Source organism: Sarcophilus harrisii, chromosome 3, assembly GCF_902635505.1.
Source record: "Sarcophilus harrisii chromosome 3, mSarHar1.11, whole genome shotgun sequence".
Classification (NCBI taxonomy): domain Eukaryota; kingdom Metazoa; phylum Chordata; class Mammalia; order Dasyuromorphia; family Dasyuridae; genus Sarcophilus; species Sarcophilus harrisii.
The window spans coordinates 217326859-217350827 of NC_045428.1; the positions used below are offsets into that span (position 1 = coordinate 217326859).

The 23969-nt window shown below is 34.9% G+C and overlaps 1 protein-coding gene across 2 annotated transcripts in view; it reads right to left on the bottom strand.

The window, feature by feature from the left end:
- Positions 1 to 23969, bottom strand: part of CSF2RA (colony stimulating factor 2 receptor subunit alpha) — a 52995-nt gene that overhangs the window by 18749 nt on the left and 10277 nt on the right. Inside the window, exons 1-7 of one of the 2 annotated variants that reach the window (XM_023500372.2) lie at positions 9348 to 9626; positions 6401 to 6507; positions 3442 to 3578; positions 2782 to 2842; positions 2467 to 2593; positions 2202 to 2380; positions 94 to 227 (exon numbers count right to left, since the gene is read on the bottom strand). In XM_023500372.2, coding sequence (XP_023356140.1) covers positions 94 to 227; positions 2202 to 2380; positions 2467 to 2593; positions 2782 to 2842; positions 3442 to 3578; positions 6401 to 6488 — 726 coding nt within the window. In that variant the 5' untranslated portion in view covers positions 6489 to 6507; positions 9348 to 9626. Of the gene's footprint in view, positions 1 to 93; positions 228 to 2201; positions 2381 to 2466; positions 2594 to 2781; positions 2843 to 3441; positions 3579 to 6400; positions 6508 to 9347; positions 9627 to 23969 lie in introns of those variants that run through there. The other variant, XM_031959068.1, reaches the window with a different exon arrangement.

Here is a 23969-nt window from a genome sequence, read left to right on the forward strand (position 1 = left end):
GGGGTTTCTTAAGACCACTGGTGCACATTTACACCGAGCATTCACAAACAAAAAAGTGGTATAAAGAAATATTTCACACCATTTCATACTTACTAGTTTTTGTATGCAAAGCATGTATCTAAATTCAGTGTCACCAATTTCAATTCTTGTTTTTGGTTTCTGCCATTGTATAAGACAATTTGACTTTGAGCAGTTCACAGTGATATTAGATGGTGCATTATATTTTTCTGCAATCCAAAATTCCAAGATAAAATGCAAATTAGAGAAGTTCCCCTAAAAATCTTTTTCTTGGTCCTTTTTACCACCTGGTAAGTCTGATTTTAAGAAGCTTGTAGATGGGATTTATCCTTGTACTTTCCTTAGCACTTTTACTATGCCTTACCCATAACAAGTTCTCAGTAAATATTTGGTTAATGAATGTGTGCCTTACTAAGTCCAACTACCTGCTAAAATCTAAAAACAATTCTTCCCTCTTCTTTCCCTCTTTCTTTGTTTTCCTCCTTCCCTTCCTCCTTGCCTCCTTATCTCCTTCTGTCCCTCTGTCCCTCCCTTACTCCCTTTTTTCCACCCTTTTTACTTCCCTCCCTTCCTCCTTCCTTCTTTCTTTTCTACCTCCCTTTCTTCCTTCTATCCTTCCTTCCGTCCTTCTGTGCTCCCTCCTCTTCTTTCTTTTTATTCATACATCAAAAAACTATTTTTAGGCATTCTGAGCTCTCAAAATCAAATAGAACTCATCTTTCCTTCAAAATGTTTATTAAAACTTCATTATTTCTTTCATGGACACCACCAACATTCCAGTTTCATATGTTTGCAACCATGGCACCTTCCTGTGCAACTCATCCATTCTTATCTCATATATCTAATCTTTTGTCAAGCTTTGTCAATTTTAACTCCACAATAGATCTCAAATCTGTCTCTGTCCCTCATATAGTCACTATTCTGATTCAGTCTCAATACTTTTACCTGAACTATTACAACCAATATTCTATTTGGACTTTCTGCCTTAAGTCTTTCCTATCTTCAATCTATCCACCATGTATTTATGATGTGATTTTCTTAAAGTATGGTCATGATCATGTCATTCTCCAGCTTAATAAACTTTAATGGCACCCTATTGATTCTGAGGATCAAATGCAGTCTTGTGCATGACACTTAAATTTTTTCTTATGCTCAATGGTTCAGTCAGACTAGTTTTCTTGCTGCTTTCTCATGAACAGATTCCATCTCTTATCTTTGTACATAGGTTTTCTCCAAGCCCAAGAATATACTCTTTCCTTACCTCTAGCTCTTAGAATTCCTAGCTTCCTTCAAAATTTAGTTCAAGTGCCACCTCCTACATGAAATCTTTCTTGAACCATCTCTCTCCCAGATACTAGTGCAATCATCTCAAAATTATCTCATATTTTCTTTTCATATTTGTTGTATATATATATATATATATATATATATATATATATATATATGTTATTTCTCCAAATAGAACATAAGCTTAAAATATTCCTGGCACATAAAAAAATTCTAAAGAAACATTTCTTGATGGTTTGATTGCTTGTCCAACTATTTCAACCTTCATTAATACTAGAAAATGGTGATAACATCAAGGGATTATAGATGGAATTCAGATTACACTCTTTGTCAACAGGGCCAACTATGAGAAGGCCCATGAGAGGAATTGGCACTAGAATACCTCCTATTTTTCCTTGGGGTTCAGATACCCAAGTCAATCAGTCACTGGGGAGCCATTGAAGTTCATTGTTTAGGACACTGAATGGTTTTACCCATGCTTTAAGAAAAATACATGGTAAATGTGTGGAGTATCTATTGGAGAAGGGATAAGCCTAAGGCAAAAAGCCCAGTTAGGACTCTGTTGTTATATATGGTTCAGGTAAAAGATAATACTCTGAATTAAAACAGGAGTTGTGTGAATAAAAGACAGAGCTAGATCTGTCTTGGAGTCATGGAGTTAGAATTGGTAAGGCTTAGCAATTCTGGATCTTTAGGATGAGAGGGTATGAATTGCCCAGTAAGATGTGATAATTACATTTTTGCCAAGCTGAAATGAAGTCCTGTATTTCATTAACCAAAAAATAAGTTGTTATTTTATTTGAGGAATCCTATAAGTTTTAATCATTCAATATATTACCAATATGAATATATCTTGACTGTTAATGAATGTATAGGTAAGGTCATTTATTTCTTACCTATTGAAAATAGTGAAATTTTCTCAGAACAAAAATTTTTGATCTTTATTCTTTTGCTGCTACCAGTTACAAGGAAATAAGCCTTGCCTCCAAATCTATCAAGTTCATCAAAGTGACATCCCACATGCCTCTTCTGGGAATCTTTTATGTAATTTGTACATTCACTTTCTTGTTTTTTTCTGCAATAGACCAAATGCCTCAGATTAGCAGAACGTAAAACCTTGTATCATAATTCTAATTATTTTCATCTATAGTTAAAACTTACTTGGCATTCTGTGAATAAAGGTAATACTGGACATGATTTGGAGCTGCTTTGCCTACTGTCCAAGTGCAATTCATGAAATAAATATTGTAAACAATACAGGAGAAGTTTTTTGCAGCTGTATCTTCTCCTGGGTAGATACAGAAGAGACATAAAATATATTTTAAAGTTAAAAGTTAAAATAAGATCTGTTACTGATTTTTTTTTGATGAGAAACAAAAGAAGGACTTAAAATTCAAGATTTCTTACCAGTGGTATTAAAAATGAGTTCTTCTTTGGATGTGTTCTGATAAATAGTCAAATAATCTATAAGCTTACCTCCATGATTTAAATTACAATTAGAAAAGTGACAGCAGACTTTCTTGATATAGTCCATGTCCTGAAAAAACATAACAAAACAAATCAAAAAAGAAAACAACATATTTACAGTAAGCATTTGTTAAATCAAAGAATGGAGCTTTAACCTACTCCTAAATATTGTTTTACCTTGTTTAAAGCTATGCCTTGCTATGAATAAATCTTGCTATGAGCCTTGGTTAAAGATATATTTTCTCAAAGATATGTCACATATATGAATGGCTGATGATGAAATCAAGGAGAATAAGTTATATGTATCTTAAAAGATCCTGTTAATTATAGAAGTTCCTTTTAAATAGATTTGTTCTAATATCATGTATCAAAAGAGCACCTGGTGCAATATGGAGAACACAGAGGCTGGAAGTCAGGAATATACAAGTTCAAATATAGACTCATGTACTTACTAAGTGGTGTGACCCTAATTTGCCTTCCTCTATAAAATAGAGACACACTGGAGCAAGAAATGACAAACCACTCTGGTATCTTTGCCAAGAAAACTATGTCCATGGGTTCATGAGGAGTTGAACATGACTAAACAATAATGAACAACAGGTATCAAAAGCTCCCATTTTCCATCTGATGAGACCAATAAAAAAGGAAATAAGATATGGTCATGCTTACCATCACTGGTGAATAGGGTGTTTGCATTACACTTGTGGGTGTTGTGATATTGTCACTGTTGTCCCAGATTAACTCCACTCTCTTTGGATCTTTTTTTGAGATCGTGACTGATAGTTCTGATACTTTGGCTGCAAGATCTTCAAAGGATTATTCATTGAGATTTGAGGTCACAAATTTGCCCCTCTTCTCTCTGATGATTTTTTTTAAACCTTTGCCTTAAGATCTCATTCTTTCCTCCTTCCCCAAAAGTTCTGACTTCTTCTCTAACATCCCTTTCTCCTTCATCTTATAGTTCTTACTCTTTAACTCAACTTGAAACATATCCCAATTTCACTGATTTTCTAAATTCCAATATAACATTTCATGGGCACCTCTGCAACTATAAGTGTAGGAAACATCTCTCATTCTCTTAGTACTCGGATTCCTCACTTCCTTAAGTCTCCTCCACTCTAGCTTCCATTGTTTCCATTGTAAACACTTTTCAAAGTCTTCAGCGACTTCCCCATGGCTAAAATTAAAAGGAGTCCTTGGTAATTCCAAATCTCTTCTACTTTGCTGTCTTTTAATGTTATTCAACAATTAGATCTCAAAGTTCTCTCGAACTTTGTCTTCCAGAGTGATGTTCCATATTTTAATTCCCTCTTTTGATCATATATGTTGACCATATCCTTCAAAAGCTCCTCATTAAGTGATCTCCAGTTGGATAATCTTTCAGGGCTGTAACTATGGACAATTCTCAATTTCTGGGGTACAAACTTGTTGTGCCAATGCTTCTGCTATAGTTTAGGTATGCTCAAAACTGAAGCATCTCCTTTCCACCCAATATGTTACCCAGATACTATGCTCAGTCAAATTCATTTAATGGTTATAGTTAAATGATTTCTCTAACTGGAAAGCATTTCAAATCTTGTGTGGCAAAAGCAAAGTTGTTTATCTTTCATCTGTGCCCTTCTTTCATTATTCAGTGTTCCCATTTGAGTTGGCAACACCATCTATTTTACCAGCACCCCCAAACAAGAAAAAAAATCTTTGTGGTCCAAATAAACTTTTCTTTGCCCTCTTATTTTTTCATGCTAATATTTGCCACTATCTTCTGTAAAACGTTTCCACTTTAACTCTTACAGATAATTCCTTTCACAACTGATTCTTCTTTAACTATAGACTATACAATGTTCCTACCAAACATTATAAAATCATGAATTTAGAGGCACCTTAGAGGTTATATAATCAAACCTTTCCATGTTGCAGATGAGAAAACTAAAGTTAAAATGACTTGCCTAAATTGGCAGAAATAAGTGAAAGGGCCAGGATTTGAATCCAGTTCTATTAGCTACAAATACACTAGTTTCTCACTTGTTCTGAATATTTACTTTAAAAATAACTTCTTAACTTGTAGCATCTTTTTAAGTGGTCATCCCTCTGATTAATAGCTTTTTATGTTGGTTTTCATAGGTCAACAAATCATCATCTTCCAAAACTTTCATTAAGTTATTTTACTAGGCTAAAATTAGACAGTGTTATTTGACTTATCTCCTATTAGCTGGGCAATTAGATAACCCAGTGAATAAAGCCCTGGGCTTGAAGTCAGGAGCTCAATCTCTCTCTCTCTCTCTCTCTCTCTCTCTCTCTCTCTCTGTCTTCTTCTCTCTCTCTTCTCTGTTTCTCTCTCTGTCTCTCTCTCTCTCTCTCTCTCTCTCTCTCTCTCTCTCTCCACACACACACACACACACACACACACACACACGTATATTATATGTAGTTATATAAAGCTAGCTATTCTTAATTTTTGTCTTTAATTATCATTAGTTGCTTCTTAATGAACTTTTTGGCCCCTACTTTCAATTGATTGTGTCAGTTCTGTCCCTGAATCTTTGCTCAAACTTCTTCTTCCTATCTCAAACTGATCTTTTTAGGGAATTCTTGAAATCCCACCTTTCATAACTAATGTAAAAGGGAGGCTGTGAGATTTTCCCCTCTTCCTTGACTTATAAATGTACTATTATAGAAAAATCACTGGAATTTACAAGAGTAAATACTTTTGACATTTTCTCCTAAGACTGTCACTTATTGTGTGTTCTTGAGAAAATGTATTTAAATTCTATAAGTTGCCAAATAGATAAGGTGACATCTGGTCTACTTATTTATCAGTCTACCTTAAAAATCAAAATTAGAGAAGGCAGTTTATTAAGTACAAATTGTTATAAATATAGAAGATATTATTTGATTAACTCCCCAAATTTATCTTCTTTTCTACCATACTAAAAATACTTGAAGTATTGCTTCCACATAATACAAAAGTGATATCTGCTTATTAAAAGTAGGCATTTGTTCAGTGCTCATACAATTATTAATTGCATTCATGGTTGCTTTTTGTGTTTTCTCTTAGGTTAGAAGCTCTAAGAGACAGGATGTGAATTTAATTTACTATCTACAGTATGAGGTAGAGTATCCACACAATGATTCTAAGTTCAGCTCACTTGTAAGAATGCCAGTGATGCCATTATTAGTGCTAGATATTTTTGCTGAAATATATGTATCAAAGAGATGAATCCAGTTGAAGACAATTTGATAAAATGAAACTGTGCTCAGTTAGGCATGTTAATATACATTTGCCATCCTTGCTACTGGGAAAGTTGATGAATTATTTGAGTTTGGGAATTGCTCAGGTGTTCTCACTAAGTCTAGAACCAAAATAGTGAGCATCCCACAGGAGAGGGTCACAATGTTGCTTTAAGGGAAAAAAATTGGTTTCAGTTTAGAAAAACAGGAGGTTAAATCTTATATACAAAAATCATTATTGGAATTGGTTTCATGAGTAGCATCCAATTCTAGCTTGAATGAGATAGATAAAGGAATCCCTTCTCCCCCAATTAAATAAAATAAAGGAAACTGCCCAGATCTTTGTTAATGTCCCTGGGGACACTCAACTAAAGTTACTTAATTATAATCTTGTGCTTACCCTCTTGTTCCTCTGTCAGGCAATATACTGAGGTCAGTAATATTGATATCCAAATAAAGGCCATTAGATCATCCATGAAGTAGGTCATTAGGAGTAGAACTGGTGAACTGGAAGAAAAGAAACAGTTTTCAGAATATTCTGAGATTTTAGAAAATCTGCTCCCTTATGCTTCTAACTGTGAGAAATACTGGTAACATTTTCCAGAAAGGCAATTTAAGGTAACTTTGAATTAGACCCTACAAAAAAAGTTAAAGATCACATGCCTCAAACCCAGTGTTGGTCTTCATAGTGGAAAACGACTCCATATATTTTGTGGTGAAGTAGTCTTTTCTTCATGGACAGCTAGGTGGCACAATGGATAGAATGCTGGGCCTGAAGTCAGGAAAACATCTTCAAAAGTCATCAAATCTGCCCTCAGATACTTACTAGCTATATGACTTTGGGAAAGTCACTTAACTCTTTTTACTGCAGTTTCCTCATGAGCTAGAAAAGGAAATGGTAAAGCACTCCAATATCTCAGCCAAGAAAACACCCCAACAGTCATGAATAGTCAGACACAACTGAAATAACTAAATAACAGAGGTGTTCTCTTTATTCATTTTGAATAGCTTGAAAGTGTCAGTCTTACTAACCAGATATGATGATGGAGGAAAACATTGAATACTTGGCTGGTCCATGATCCAACTCTGACAAATAGGATAAAGAATCTGAATTTTCCTGATTTCAGGCTTGGTATTCTACCCACCGCACCATCTAGCTCTGTCCCCATCTCAGGACAGTCTTGTATATTGTAGGTACTTAATAAATGTTTCTTGATTGATTTATAGGGCAGGTAGAGGACCAAATCCTATCTAACATCTATTTTATATGTCCAGGATGCTAAAAAAAAAGGTTTTTTTTGGAAAGGAAAGAAGAAAGAAAAAAGAAAGTTCTGACAGATAGATGTCTTCATCAAAGTCTGAGAAATGCTTTTCTTGCTTTATATCCTTTCACAAAGATTTTTGCCAAGCTATAAAAACTTTGATAAGAGATTTATTGACATTGGATGTCTGTCATTTATGAGATTGGCCTTGATTAACTTGTAGAAGAACTTTTGGAAAGGGTATCTTGGCTATAGTCTACTTGGTTGGGAGTGGAAGATTCAAATCTCTGGATATCTTTTCCCCAATATGCCTTCTTCCCCAATCATACTCCCTTTCAGCTGTCTATTGTGGTAGCTTGTGGAAGACTGATTTGTTGACTTTGGAAAGTACCTACACAATTGAAATATCTCCTTTAAAATGGAAATTATAATAACTTCATGAACACAAGCTTTAATGAGTACAACAACAACAAAGAACAACAATGAGTTTTCTGCCTTAGTCAGAATTGCCAGGGTCATAGACAATAAATGTAATATATGTGTGTAAAGTCTCAAGATGATAATCTGCATCCCACACTTCTGTTCCATAGAAAATTTGAACTATTTATTTGGTATGAAACAAACCTTTTTAAGTAGACTTACTTCTTTATTATCTTCTGTGTGTTAGGATTTAAATGAATATCTCTCTGCTCTGCTTTTCACATAATTGTTGCATATTTGGAGTTGGAAGGGACCCAGGGATCGTCTAGACCAATCCCATATCTGAATGTGAATCTTTACTACGATGTTCCCTAAAATAGTCATTCAAATTTCATTTGAAGAACACCAATGAAAAATCTGTAAACTTCTGTAGCAAAGTATTGCACATTATGTTCACGGGTAGTTTTCTCATCATTGAGTCTAAATTTGTCTCTGAAACTTCTACCCATTGCTTCTAGCTTTTTGCTTGTTTCTTGTGCTTGTTATGATACTTATTGGTCTTTTAGTTTACTAAAATCTCCTAATATTTTTTGCACAAATTATTATTTAACCGCTGTCCCAACATTTTTCACACATACCCACATACACACATACAATTTTAAAAATAATTTTTAGTCTCTGCCTCCTCTTCCCTTCTATGCTATTTTTATGATTCTTTTTTTTCCCTAAACTCCCACATCTTCATTAACCACCTTTTTTTTCGTTCTTCTTTCACTTTTTATGTTTCTCTAAGTTTTCTTTCCCCTTTCTATGATTTTCTGTTCCCCACTTCCAGTTCTCTTTACTGTTCTCCATTTACAACAACTTCCCAATGACATTTCAATTGAGGAAACCTTGTCAAAAGCAGTTAGTTTACTGAGGATGACTGAGGATGTTTCAGGATCTATTAGGTGACAACAGAAATATTACCACTCTGGATACAGTGGTTTTGTCTGACATGAATCAGTCAATGTAAATATGCCACTGTGGAGTAAAGTTACCATAAATTCTCTCACAGTTGGAGATCTCAGGTTGTCAGAACAGCTTGTGGACCTGTATTCATAAGTTCAATCCTGTTTAGACCACTTGTCTTTATAGTTAACCAATTTCCAAATGTTTACTATTGGTTTCAACAGAGACAGATGAGTGTGAATCTACTAGGTCTATTCTATCACCATAATTAGAAACACAAATCAAAGGGCATGGTGATTACATTTCAATTTCAATCAGAAATATCTTTAAATATAGAAGAAAGCTTCCTGGTTATACAGCAAACTATCTCAGAAACAGATTCTTTCTTAGAGAAGAGTTTCAGAGTAGTTATTTCCTACTGATACTCACTCAAATCCAGATTTAATTTTTCATCTCATGTTTTTCCTCCTTTCTATGGTCTATTTGCATCATCACTGATTTCTGCATCCTCAGGCCCTCACAACACCAAGTTTATAGTCAATTTTTTTCAAAGAACTTTTCATTATAGTTTTAAGAGAATGCTAGTGTTGGAAGGGATCTTAGAAACAATGTAATACAACCCCTTCATTTTTCAGATGAAGAAACTTATTATATCCATATCAGCTGCAGCATGTTCATATAGTACGAAATCAGATTGTATAGGAAGTTTCTTACCATTAACACTGTCTTTCCTTTTGCTTCAGGTTTCTTCTCTCCTGGTTGTTTCTGTGTAGAAGCTGTCTTTTTAAGTGTTTTAATCCCTCGGTGACTCACTGTTCTTCTTTCTTGTCTCCCCACCCCTAAAAGATTACTTAGCTTCCTCATCTGAGTTTAAGAAACCTATATGATTTCTCCTACTCATTGGTTATAGTGACAGCCCCAAAAGAAGAGGGTTATTTCTTTTTATTCAGTAAATTTGAATAATTCCTTGTGCTGCTGACCCTTCCAAACACACACACACACACACACACACACACACACACACACACTCATACAGACAGAATCTATTTTCATAATTTTAACAAAGAAGAAACATGTCACAAGTCAAGTGAAATAACAGTCATGAAAGTAGTTTGAAAAATGCTAAACTTTTTGCCCATGTAAGGACTTTGGCAGACCATGATACATGTGCTGCAAAGGTGAATGAAGGATACAGTGGAATAAGCCATTTTTTTTTTTTTTTTTTTGTGGTGAGCTATCCCTCAAATTTTATAAAATAAAATAAGTAATTTACAATTAATTATCTTATTTCTCTTCACAGGACTCCTGCAAGATAGGTGCTATTATTATACTCATTTTACAGGTGAGGCAAACAAAGCAAAAAGGATTAGGTGACTTTCCCAGGGTCATTCTAGTAAAAATCTGAGGTCATTCTCAAACTGAAGTCCTCCTAACTCCAAGCCCAGCACTATCTGTAAACATCTAATTTACTTATTTTCAGTGCCCAGTCTTGTGAATCTGAATGTTCAGATTATAAATGTTATAAGGAGAGTTGGTGCCAAATACTAATATTGCCAGGTTCCACTTTGTGAAAACAATAAACCTGAGACATCAGTGGTCTCTGAAGAGTATGTATAGCCTTCCTGTCAAGAAAGGAACTCTATCATAAGGGTTATATATTGAGGGCTTGTTTTATTTTATTTTATTTTTTTGGTGATTTGCTTTTTATTTTATTTTATTTTTTTTGAATGTAGACTTTCTTCACTAGAAGTAGTCAAATAGGGATAGCACTCTTGCAAACACCAAGGCTGGTGGGGACTTAGAGCCTAAAGAACATTATACAGTTGTGCATTATTATGTGTGAATGTGAATATGCATGAAGGTGGTGAACATCAGTGTTGGCTCAAAAGGGGACAATTTGCTGCTTATTTGGAAATTGTATGAGAAGTTTTGGGGAACACATTCAGGATAAATAGCTGTTACTTTATGTGAACTCCCTGAAAGTATGGTAAATGATCATCTGACTGATCAGCTGTCAAGAATTTGGACTGACAGCAATTAACACCTACTATGTACCAAGACTTCTGATAATGGCAGAATACTGTAGAATTATTGTCTCCTTACTTATGAGTATCTTATGCCTGTCAGTGTATCCTAGATTATTTTAACTGTTTTTTTGGCCTACCACATCACACTATTGACTCATATTAAGCTAACTGTTCATTAAAATCCCCAGCTTTTTCTCAGATTAATTGATGACTATTACTGCTTCCCCCATCCTTTTTTTTTAATGAAGTTGTTTTTTGGTGGGCTTAAGGGTAAAACTTTATCCTTACTCTATTTCATCTTACTAGATTTGCAAAGTGTACTAGCCCATGAACAAATTTTATTATACTGATTATGTTATCTAATGTTAGCTATATTTTCTAGCTTTGTCTGGTTTGCACAACTGATAAGCAGTTTTGCTCAAGTCCCTGATAAAAATGTTAACCAAAGAGTAACATCTAACAGCCAACCATCAATGACTGCCTTTTGGATCTGATTAAATTGCTTATAAATTTACTTAACCCACATCTGTCCCTTCTTTTCACAAGAATAGCATGTGATATTTGTAAAAACATGTTTCTAAAATCTAATAACCTATATCTATAACTAGGTAAGTGAGCCTCAGTGAAGCAATAAGGCACCCTGAGAGAGGGCTGGAAAGTAGCATGTACCAGGCAAATCAAACACCACCGTGGCATTGACCACCATCTCTTCTCAGAGCTCAGTGGAGACAACCCAGGACCCTGAACTCAAGAAAGCAATGCTTTCATGCCATCACCAGCAACTATCATCCTGGAAAGCAGTCCCTGTGAAGACACAGCCTGGCAATTGCTCCTACAGATGCACCAATCACAACTATTGAACCCCAGAAAGAAATGTTCTAGTCACTAAAGTCTTTGACATTGTCAAATCATAAATATTGTCATCTGCGTTGTCATGTACTCTAAGAAACACAGGACTTTACCATCTGACTTGTAGCTAAAATTTTCTAACTGAGTCATCTTTTATTGAAATGAATATTTTTTGAGAGCTGGGACTGTTTTACTTTTCTATTTGTACTCAGGACTTTTGCTTTTCACAAAGTAAGAGTTTAATAAATTCTTCCCCCATTTATTAAATCATTTACAATATTCCTCTGATATAGTCTAATAACCCAATAGAAAAAGAAGCTAACGCTCTTTCCCTCTCCCTCTCTTTTTTCTTCTCCCTCTACCTCCTCTTCTTCATCTCCTCCCTCTCTTATCTCTCTCCCCTCTACCTCTCTATGTCTCTGTCTCTGTCTCTGTCTGTCTGTCTCTCTGTGCCTCTGTCTCTCTCTTTCTCTCTGTCTTTCTGTCTCTCTTTTCTCCACTATTTGCCTTTTTTCTTTCTTCTTTCCTCCCCTTCCCTTTCTTCTCTTCTCCTCCTCTCTCCTCTCTCTTCTCCTCCCCTCCCCTCTGCTCACCTCTCCTCCACTGCTCTACCCTCCCCACATCATCATTCTATGCATCTTAAGCAGTGATATCACCTGTTTTGATCCCTTTCCCCCAACTCCCTGCCTCAGATAGTTTCAAAACAAAATAGAATAACAAACCTTTCACTCTTTGTACAAATATCCCATCAGCCCCTGTTTCACTCAAAGCAGAGTTTTTAGAAAGAATTTTTTTCCTCTCAATAGTATTTTATTTTTCCAAATACATGTAAATATAGTTTTCAACATTCATTTTTGTAAGGCTTTGTGTTCCATATTTTTTACCTTCTTGTTATTTATTATAACCCTTTTCTTATTTTTGTTGAGTTAAATTCCTGCATTTAGTTCTTTCCTCTAACCTGACTTGACTATGTAGCAAAACCCTGTTAAGAGAAGGTTAAGTGAATTTTAGGAAGTACAATAGTGTGAGGATCTCCATATTCCCTGGGTCTCCTTCCCCTGTGATGTCATAGTGATGTGTGGGATTTTCTTGGCTCTGTCCCAGTCAGACTTTGTAAATTTCCTACTCAATTCTTTCATGCAGTTTGTTCTAATATGGCAGCAAGTGATGATGATAGCAGTGACATTTAAATTGGTCTCATGTTCCTTATCTGAATCTGTGTCAGCTGAACTTGAGCTTATTTCCTGTTCTATTTCTGGAGGAGAATGTCTCTGTGTCTTTCTGTGTTTTGTGTGTGTGTGTGTGTGCGTGTGTGTGCGTGTGTATAGGATAGAGATATACAAGAAAACTTTGCAGTTAACCCAGTTCATTTCAGAAGGTTTATTTCCTCTAGCTCTGTTACTTTTAAAGGTCTTACCACTAGGTTTCAAAAAAAAATCAACTTCACAAATAAAAAATCAGAAATGTGTGATTATCTAGCAATTTATCTATCAAAGTTCCTTGGGATTTAGTGAATTATAAATGCAGTACAAGTCATTATCATGATCTCACTGTCAAGAAGACTAATTGATGTTCTAACTGATTGAATTTGTCTTCAGGTCTAGCAGATTGGCCTCCTCTGGAGTGATTTTCAGAAACTAGATACTAGTTATAGTGTCCCTAGCCTGTTAGACCACATTTGGTGAATTGTGTTTAGTTCTGGATGTTATATTTTAGTAAGGGCACAAAAAAGTGTTTTGAAGACATTTGGAATGGCCATGAAGTCTATACAGGTGCCACCATCAGAGATAGTCCTAACCCCACTTTTGTTCCCCACTCTCTCTCTCTCTCTCTTCCCCAGGCATTGCCAGAGTGCATGGGAATGTTTGGGAGAGGGTAAAATAGCTTCAGGCAGGTTATACTACTTTCTTATTTCTGTCCCTCTCCTGACCTGGTCTGTTGAGAACTGGGACACTTGCACAGGAAGAAAGAACACCTTTCCAATCTTGTCTGGTCTGTTTGACTGCTCATGATGGTTTGAATGAAATGGAAGTCTAGAATTCCTTCTAATGAGATGGAGGATCCCTAAGCCTTATGGTATGCCCTGCTCCTCCCTCCTATTATTCTCCAGGCCTAATCATCTTTCTAGTCTCTGTATCCTTCCTTTCAATCCTCTAGTTGTGTTATCTTAGTTATTTGGGTAATCTAAAGAATTCTGGACCTTTCTTTTTGCCCTATAGCTGAACTTTGTTGTATGTGGTATCTTCCCTTAATTGGAGTTCTGGAAGCAGGGGTTATCTAATCTTTTTTCTGTCTATTGACCACTATCTCCTCTTTTATTCCTGTCTCTCATGAAGAGAATGCCTTTTTCTTGGCCAAGGAAAACTTCTATCCATATAGTAGGATCCCATTTCATTGTCTTTTTATTCAGTAGATTCCTCACCATCCCCATCAGCCTTATTTTCCAGTTAATTTTCTATTTCTCTGTTTCCTGGCTATTTATATACAGCCTACAAATATTTCTATTCCCCTAAAGCCTCATTTAATCCATCAATCCCCCCTCTTTTTTTATCTCATATCTTTTCTACCTTTCATGGTTAAACTCCAAAGCCTTCTGGCTGTCTAGATTAGTGCTTGTACTTCCTTTATTCTCATTCTCTTAAACTCTGTACGATCTGGTTTACAAATTCTCCATTCAATTTTAACTGTTTTATTCTAAATTATGAATAATCTCTTAATCTACAAACTTATTGGTCTTTTTTCAATTTTCATCTTTCTTTACAACCTTTTTACACTATCAGTTCCTGTCTCTTTGATGTTATTTTCTCTCTTCAGTTTCATGAGGCTGTTCTCTTCTGGTTCTTCTCATATCTGTTGACAATTCTATCCATACTCTCCTTCACTGCATTTCATCTAGGCCATCCTCACTAAATGTAAGTGTCCTCCAAAATTCTTTTCATGAGTCGTCTTCTTTTTTCCTTTTATATATTATTTCAATTGGTGATCTCATTGACTCTGATGGATTTAATTATAATCTCTTTGCCAGTGGTTTTAATATCTATTTACTCTGCCTTACCCTCTCTTCTAAACTCATCTCCTCCAGTAACTATTAGATATTTCAACCTGGATATTCTGTAGCCATAAATCAAATCAAATTCATCAAATAAAACATATTTGAAATTGAACTCATTACTTTTCCCCTCAAGCCTTCCCTTCTTGTATTCAACTCATTTGTTGATTAAATAATATGAAAAATAAAGGTAAGGTATCTGGATAAGTAGATGTTTCAGGGAAAGAAATTCTTAGACCAACATAATAATTAGATTGATGAGATTGCTTTTTGAGGATTCTGGAGAAGACTTTTTTTGATCTCAGCTAGCTTTGCTCCACACAAAATTGATCATAAAAATAGTATGGGAATATATCAAAATATCTCTTTTTTCTAGTTTTAAGAAAGAGCTAGTCTTTATATCCAAGTCACAAGAAAAGGAAATAAAGTGATGAAGTTGGAGATAGAGACTTTCTCTGTTAATGCTATGATATCACACTGTAGTGTACTATGTACTATGTATATGGCCATGACTTTAATAAAACTAAGGATTACAATGAAAACTGACAGATTGGAAACTGACACAAACTGGAAAATGACATAGAGTTACTCAACTTTTATATGTATAGAAAGATTTAAAGGTAAATATACACTTTTCCTTTTTTTGTGCTGAAGATTTTATATATATGCATATATATGTATATGTATATGCATGTGTGTGCTGTGGCTGTAAATCTCAATCATTCCTTTAACTTCTTGGTTTATAGTCTCGGAAATTGTTCTAGGTCCATGGACTTCAAACATAAGAATTTTGGAGAGACATATAATCCAAGTTCATTTTCATCATAAAAATATTCAGCAAAATGGAATTCATATTTCCCTCCAGTTGTGTACATTTAAATCTTGTATGTTTGATACAAAACAATGTTATTTTTTGTTTTGTTTTTTTTTTTTTGCTGAGGCAATTGGGGTTAAGTGACTTGCCCAGGGTCACACAGCTAGAACATGTTAAGTGCCTGAGACCAGATTTGAACTCAGGTCATCCTGACTTCAGGGCTGGTGCTCTATCCATTGTGCCACCTAAATGCCCCTACAACCAACTTTTTAAGGAGAAAGGTATATTTTTTAGGTGCATTATCAATTTTATCAATGTCAATGATTTAGCTTATAAAACTTAATAGAGAATTTGAAGAGTAATCTTGTTCAGTGATTGTGACTGTCTTAATAGGGCAGGTCTGAGTGAATTGACTAATTTTCTTATAGAACTAATGAGATTCTTTTATAGTCACATTTGACTATATGATAGTCATATGATAGACATTCTTTCTTTAAATATACATAGTAAATAAGCTATAACAGCAGTGAAGGAATGGAGATTGAATTCTATCAAGTCCTGGTTGTTTATTGCTAAATTCAAGATTGACATTATTTTTAAAAAGGTGGCATTAAAGCTTTCAAATCTAAAATTCTCATTGGGGATAACAATATAACATTGATTTCAATTTCTAAATCATCTAGCCTGAAGAAAGGAGAACAGTAAAAACAAACAAGGAAACAAAAACCCATCAAAAGAAAAACACCTGAATCATTTAAGATCTCTAATTTTATGTTTTTCTCTTCATTTCTTCTATCACTTTTGGAGTCCTTGTGGTTAAGTAGTTCATTTCCTTCCCCCCACCTCCCCATCTAGGGTTCTACTTTGATTTATTTGTGGTGATACTGTCTTATTTTAGATTAATCTAAGAGGCTTCATTTAACCCCATAATTGTTTTTCATTGTATTTAGGCTTCATTTTTTTTTTTAATAGTTCTTTTTCTACCTTCAAGTTAATGACTTAGAACTTTGTGCTAAAGACAGACTCCACTTCCATATGATGAGAAATGCCTGGTTTATTCTGCTTATCATTACTCTGCTCCCCACACTATAGTTTTAGATTAGATGGCTAGTTCTTAGACCCCTTTACTTGCCTTGGTCCTCATCCATAGTTTTGTCTTAGGATAGGGAACTGGGTCTGGACTAAGGGACTAAGCTCTGCTCTAGATAGAGAGGAAAAGAGATAGATAAGTAATACATTTATTAAACATTACATATCAGTTTCTGTGCTAAGTTATAAGCATACAAATATAAGTCTGACTTCTAGGAGTACTTATTTTAATGGAGGGTTTAATTCAGATAAGGATGTTAGAAAACAAGGAAATATCCTAAGACAATGTAGGGGAAAAGAGAGTGGAATTTGGAGAGTTGATACAGAAGCATGGCTAGGGTCCTTCTCCAAATAGTGATCCTGGGGAATCAGTCACCAATAAAAGAAGAAGAGCCCAACTTCATTTGCTTCTCTTTCCTAGGTATCTGATATGCTGACCTTGGTTTGGGGTCCATCTCTTTCAACTGGATCACTAGGGTTTGGCTCTGTCCCCTGCTATTCTAATTTTGGAGATCCCGCTAGCTTCAGGCTTCCTAGAAGGATCCTAGGCAAGGGTTGACTGGGGGTTGTCCCATCTATGTGGCTCCTTGGTCAAGGAATGCTTTTATTCCATTTTGACTTTCACAGGATATCAGAAATAGTATTGTATACTCTTGGAGGCCTTTCTTCTTCTCTCCCTTCTCTGCCTCTTGATGCACTACTTGGGGCAGACTCACGGGTCTGTTTTGACAGAGACCTGTTAGGAATTGATTTTTTCCCCCCTACTATGTCTTTTGCAGTCTAGAGCATACCAAATAGCATTCCTTATTTGGTTTCCTTTTACTAGAGACTGCGCTAGTTTTAGACCTTCCAAGATTAGAACCTTCTGACTTCTGGTGAGTTTTTGTGTAGTTGTGGGCTGAAGGGAGTTTACTGGTGTTTCCCTTTTGTTTTACTGATCATTGATTCAAATGGTGCCCTTTTAAATATTTGCTGGGGAATTTCTTGGGGAAGCTGGGCTTGGCTATGTAACCTTTTGTATTGCTATGTTTATCAGAACTAACTCTAAGCAGACTCTTTAAAGAGGATCCAGTTCTGTCTTCTCTAGAAGGGAAAAGTATGTTTGACAGACCCTGAAGGACAGAAATTTTCCTTTTTGGGCAGAACTAACTTTGGTGACTAAAACCATGGTTGCTCTACTCCTACACAGTCCTCTGTCTTCTTGTTTGTTCTCTTTTTTTGGAGAACAGAGATAGAAAAAAAGTCTAAATATGGTGTGTTGGGGCAAGATAACTAAAATTAATATAGAATTGTGAGAGACAGTTGGATGATTCCTTCATGGTTTATTCATCTAGGTTTCCAAATTAAATGCAGAATTTCATTTTGGAATGATCTCTTCAAGATTGAGCTCAGGTATCATGTCTTAGAGTTAGCCTTCTTTGCTCACTCCAACTTCTGGTATAAGACTCCTCTTTAGCTTTCTTCTACTATAATTTTTCTGAGTACATGTTGTATTCTTCCAATATAATGTGAACTACTTGAGATCAAGGACTGCTTTGTTTTTATCTTTGTGTTGCTATTATCCAATGCAGTCCCTTTTCCACAGAAACCAAGGAAAACATTTAAATATGAAAAAAAATTATGAAAGATGCATGGATCCAGTGAGAAAAAGAAATAAACAATATATATATATATATTTTTTTTTGTTGTCTAGTTGAAAAAAAATGTCTTCCAGCCTTTATATATTGCTGGTTTACTATGCAGTTCTTTTCATGGTAAGTGTTCACGAATATCTGTTAAATTGAAATACACTGGGATCACAATCCACTTCATGGTTACGATATCCATTATGACTGTTTAAAAGCAGATGGAGTATAGTTTATACTTTTTTAGTATTGGTGACCAAAAAGGAGAAGCACAAGTATGGTTTGCTTCTCTCAATAGACATTGAAAAGCATATAAATTATTTTTATAATTAGAATTTCAATTGAAATTCAATAAAAGGTAATTAACAAAAATGAATTCTTTCTTTCCTTCTCTATGATAGTGAAGTTCTTCAGATGTTATTTGCAGATGCAGATACAAAATACATTTGCAGATGTATTGATAGCATCAAGCCCCAGATTACTGAAGAATCTCCTTGAAGTGATTAGTAATCACTTAGGTGAGTTTGCCCTGTTTACCCAGGAAAGATCTGATGATGGAGGTTGTCCATTGCCCAGATTTCAATGTGTATTTAAATGGACATCCTATAGAGATTGCACAATTCATATACTTGGACATACTTACATGCATATATGCAATATGTATATGTATAAATGTATGTATATGCATATGTGTGTGCATGTGTCTATCTATTTTTTCTATTTATCTATCTAAATAAATCTTAGATAGACAATGCAGATGAACAGTAATGTGGATCCAGATTTGGAAAAAAAAGAGAAGAGGGTAAATTGCATTGGCAGAATGCAAGCCTACCCTTCCCCCCTTTAAAACCACAATCTTCCCATAATAGCCATGAACTGTTTTTCAATATAAAATTTTTACTAATGTTGCTATATGGCAGTGTGACCTGGAACATTATTTCTTCTGAAGAACTAAAGAACTATAAACTATGTGCCACAGAAAGGGCAATGTAAAAGTGTGTGGTAGTTGGGAGTGGTCTGTGATTTATGATCCATGAGGAACTCCCAAGACCAGAACTAAAGAATGTCATCAAGGGATTCCATAACAGGAAGAGATGATCTGGTGGTGGGTGAGAGTAAGAGATGACTGGTAGATTATCATAATGTCTACATATAATTTCATGATGTCTAGACAAAGAAAGGAAGGTCTCTGTAACACTCCTGGAAAGACATCTGGAGAAACCAGTCAAATTGATAGGATAATAGAATTAATTTGATTGTGTATTTTTGGAATTCCATTATTTTAAAGGAATCCTGGGGTAAAAAGTTTTTTAATATGAAGAATCTTATAAAGTGAATGACTTATAAGGTGACTCTCTAATTTAGAATTTAAAAAATATCATATTTTCATGTATTTTATTTACTTAAAACATATCATTGTCATAAAGGAATAATAGCAAGTATTTGTATATTACTTTAATGTGTACAAAACACTTTAAAAATTCTATCTCATTTTATCTTCACAATAACCTGGGAGGTAGATGCTATAGTTACCTCCATTTTATAGATAAAAAAGTGGAAGTAAGCAGAAATTAAATGACTTTCTCAGAGTCACATAGAATGTATATATCTAAGGTAGCATTTGAACTCAGATCTTCTTAATTTTAAGTACAGACCTTTGTCTACTGCGCCTAGATGCATGCTATCTAGGAACAATGAACACAATTCCATCATAACAAAATAAAATGGCAAATTTGTGATAAGAGCACAAAAAGTCTTGAACTTAGAGGCAAGGACTATGTACTAGAAGTCAGCTCTGTGACAGTTGGTATCATTTCACCTTTATGGGTCTTCCTTTGTAATATGGAAGTATTTGGATTGGATAATTGCCAAGATATTTTCTATCCCTAAAATCCCATGAGCTTCTGAAATTACAGTTTTATATAGCAAATTTATTTGTTAAATCCCTGTGCACTGTCCATGGTAACAATGCGTTGTTTCCTTGGTTTTAACAAATCCTCTCCAAATATTTTTTGGCAATATAGCTTTCTTTCCAGGTGGGAGAAAAATCAGTGGAGCCTGGGACCATAATTGTTAGCAAGTTATAACATCTATTGTTAGATTATATTTCTCAATTAAATATCATTAATTTATTATATATCAAATTCTCTTTGGTGATGAGGTGGATAATTGTTATCATTTCAAATATTCACAATGTATCACTAACTTAATCGTAGTAGATAAGTTCTTTGATTGGTTTACCATACTCATTGCCTGTACTAAATATTTTATTTATTTGTATTACTGATGATTTTTCTTTGTATACAAAGAATATGAGAAATATAAGAAATAAGGTACAAAATCCTTATTATCCACTGACAAAGACTTTTATCTTGACATTGATGATTTCTTCTCAGCAAAATAAGAATTTCTTGCCTTGAGCTTCTATACTAATCATACCACGTTGAGGATGATTGATTGATTTATACCCAGGAACTTTGGTTATACTCTTTAAAAAGGAGTTTGGAGGATGGTCAGACAGGGAAGAATTTTCACATTGATTTAGTTCCTTGGAAGGAAACCTGTTCAGTCATTTGGCTTCCCTAGGCATCTATGTGCTTCAGGGTACTATATGATCTCAAGCATGGTACCACATGGAAAAGTAATTGAGCAACATGGAGTTTCTGGACTAAATTAAAAGCTGCAAGAATATTACCACTATAACTATAGTGGTAATATTAAAGTGCCTGAATTTTTGTACAAGGTGGAGAAATATCTAGATTAAGGAGCTGGAATTGAGGAATAAGTAACAAAGGATTGATCTAGGATAGGAAGGAGGAAATTTAGACTTTGCCTTTGCTGCTACTTTGAGTTATGTGGATTGTGCATGGTTGAGAAGGGAGTTTGTGTCTAGTATCCCAAGTGCTTTCTCAAAGTGGAGATGGGGAGGTAAAGTTCAACAGAAGAATATATTATAATTCTCAAACATTATATAAGTTTCTTGGGCACAGGTTGGATTCAGTAGTTGGAAAGGGTTGCTTGACTCCTTCTTCCTCTGATTGGCTCCCCTTTTCTGTACTCTTGCTCTGAAAATTATTTGCTCTCTGGCTCCTTAACTTTTCCCTCTGAGCCACAGAGAACTATCAACCCTTCTATTGAAGCTGTGGAGGATCAGAAGTTTTCTCTTTATACAAGATTTAGACAATTAATTTATTCTTAGGATAGTTTCACTTGGTGAAGCACTGAATGAGACATTCTAATGACCACTTAAAACCTAAAACTTCTTAAAAACTAAATAGGTTTAGGATGCCTGTTTTTGTTTGGTATAGAAAAGTAGGTTTGGGAAGGTGAATTAGAGTTCTTCTAACTCTCATCAGCTCTCATCAACCTCTTGTGAAAACCCAGGATATATTAATTTTTAGGATCTCATTGCCCTAGGATTTACCCATGGGACTCCATGAGTCGCTTCCTCTTACTAAATAGATCCTGTAGGTAAACCATTTATTGTTTCTCCTCTTCTGAGAAAAGATATCCTAATTAATCACATCCTAACCATAATGTTCAGTGTAGACATTTCTCCTCAAATTATCTTTTGCTTACTATTAATAAAGACTGTTGCTCTTTATTGTGCATATTTTCCTGATTTTATAAAATTTTGATTATAGGATTAGGAAAAATCTATCTCTGGATGAGATATTGTATGTGAGTGAGTGAGTGTATTGTGTGTATATGTGTATGTGTATATGTGTATGAATGAAAAAACATTTATGAAGTACTATGTGACACTAGACTAAGCACTTGAGAGAAAAATAGGAAAGGGAAGTTGCTTATGCTTTAATTTGGGATACAGAAAAGTGAAGAATTCAGGTTCAGGGAAGATGAAACCTTCAAATCCTAAGGGTGTAATAATGGGGTAGATGTGGAGGTCCAAAGATCCTTAGATTATATATATATATATATATATGGCAGTGTCAGAGTAGTTAAGGTAGTTGGTAATGCTTTATGGTCCTCCAATCATTAAAGAGAATGGACTTGTTGTTAGAAGAAGGGAAGTGGGATATTCTAATGATATTTTAGGGAGTGGTACTAGGATGTCCTAATGGTGTCAAGATGAATTTTGAGATAGTCTGGATTTGGTAAGAATAGGAGCTGATAAGATGAAAAAACCTTTAGGGAGATCTCACACCCTAAGGAAGTGAATAGAACTGATCATCTAAGATAAAATGAGATAGAATCAAAATTCACCTTTTTCCCTCTTCAGTTTTCAGAGAAGTAAAAAGGAAGCTCAGAGACATTAAGCAATTTGTCTAAGACCACATTATTAAACCAAAGGGCAAGAACTTGAGCTCCTGATTTTTGTACTTTTGCCAAGGACATATTAATTGGGTTTGGAGGTCTCATCTCAGTTCTGAAGAAGAGCTGAAGTCTAGAGACAGAATTAGAAACTTAGTAGAAGGTTCAAAAGGGGCCTTGATGTGGAGTCTACCTTTGGCTTTAGTTGAGAGGGGTTTGGATATTATGGATGGATTGGGCTGAAGTTTAGGGGAATGCCTTCTCAAGTCAAGGTAATTACGTGGAAAGGAAAGGAAGCCTGTTTTCACAGAAACTGACCACAAAGGAGCCTGAGTAGTTAATCTCATACCCAGCCCAGAGGAGTTTTGCTAAGACAAGTTAAAAAAAAGTTTCTGAAATAAAGTAAGAGAAAAATTGTTACTCCCTTGATACTCTTTGTGGCTCTCACCTGGTCTAATATCCTACCTTAGATACCCCATTTCTGGAGAATTTTTGAAAGTAGAGATGATACCCTGTTTAGATTTCCAAGGCACCTAGAAAGATGCCATATAGGTAGTCATAGGATCATAGAGAAAGTCAAGAGGAAGGAAGAAAGGAAACAAGTATTTATTAAGCATCCACTATGTGTCAAGCACTATGCTAAGCACTTTACAAATATCTTATTTGATCTTCATAACAACCTGGGAAGTAGGTGCTGTTATTATCCTCATTTTACAATCTGTGAAACTGAGGCAGAGGTTAAATGACTTGCTCAGATAATCATTTACAGATAGTACATGACTGAGACTGGATTTGAACTTAAGGTCTTCCAGAGCTTATTGTACCAGGGTTCATTGGTACAATTCATTGTACCAGGGTTTGATTTATTGTTTGGTAAAAGTGATGGAGATTGACACATTAAACTTAAAAGTGTGTCATACATACATTTTTTCCTTCTGAAGAATCAGTTGTTAACCAGGTATATATCCCATTCCATAACTCTGCACTGGCTATTCTCCCTCCATTTAAATGCCTTTAAGTCACCTCAAAGGACATCTAGACTAATCTTCCTCTCCATCCAAAATCCTTTACAAAATACTCTAATGGTTAGTCAGATGCTCTTTTCATGAAAGAGGATTTTGCTGCTTCAGGAAACAGTCCAAATTTCCTATTTAATTTTGGGTAATCATGATAGCTCCAAGTATTTTACTCTGAACTTAGTCAGGAAGTAGTTTTAAAGTTGAGCGGAATCTGGGATGTACTGAATATTTATACCATGCTCTCTGTTTTCAGTCTATATCATACATAGTGATGCATCCTGATATAATGGAAAAAGTAAGCAGTGGTTCTCAAAGTGTGGTGCATGAATCCTGGAGAGTCTCTGAAATCCTTCCAGAGGGTCTACACATTCAAAATTAGTATTTTTTCTATTTATGATAAATATCAATTATGTAACCCATATAAACAAAAACTCTTTGAACATATTCTCAATAGTTGTTAATACCGTAAAGATACTGAGAAAAAGAATTTGAGAATCACTAAGAGAGTTTGATTTCAAATCCTGCTTTTGATACTTTCTACCTATGTGATTCTCCCCCTCATAATATAATATAACAACAACAAAATGATTAC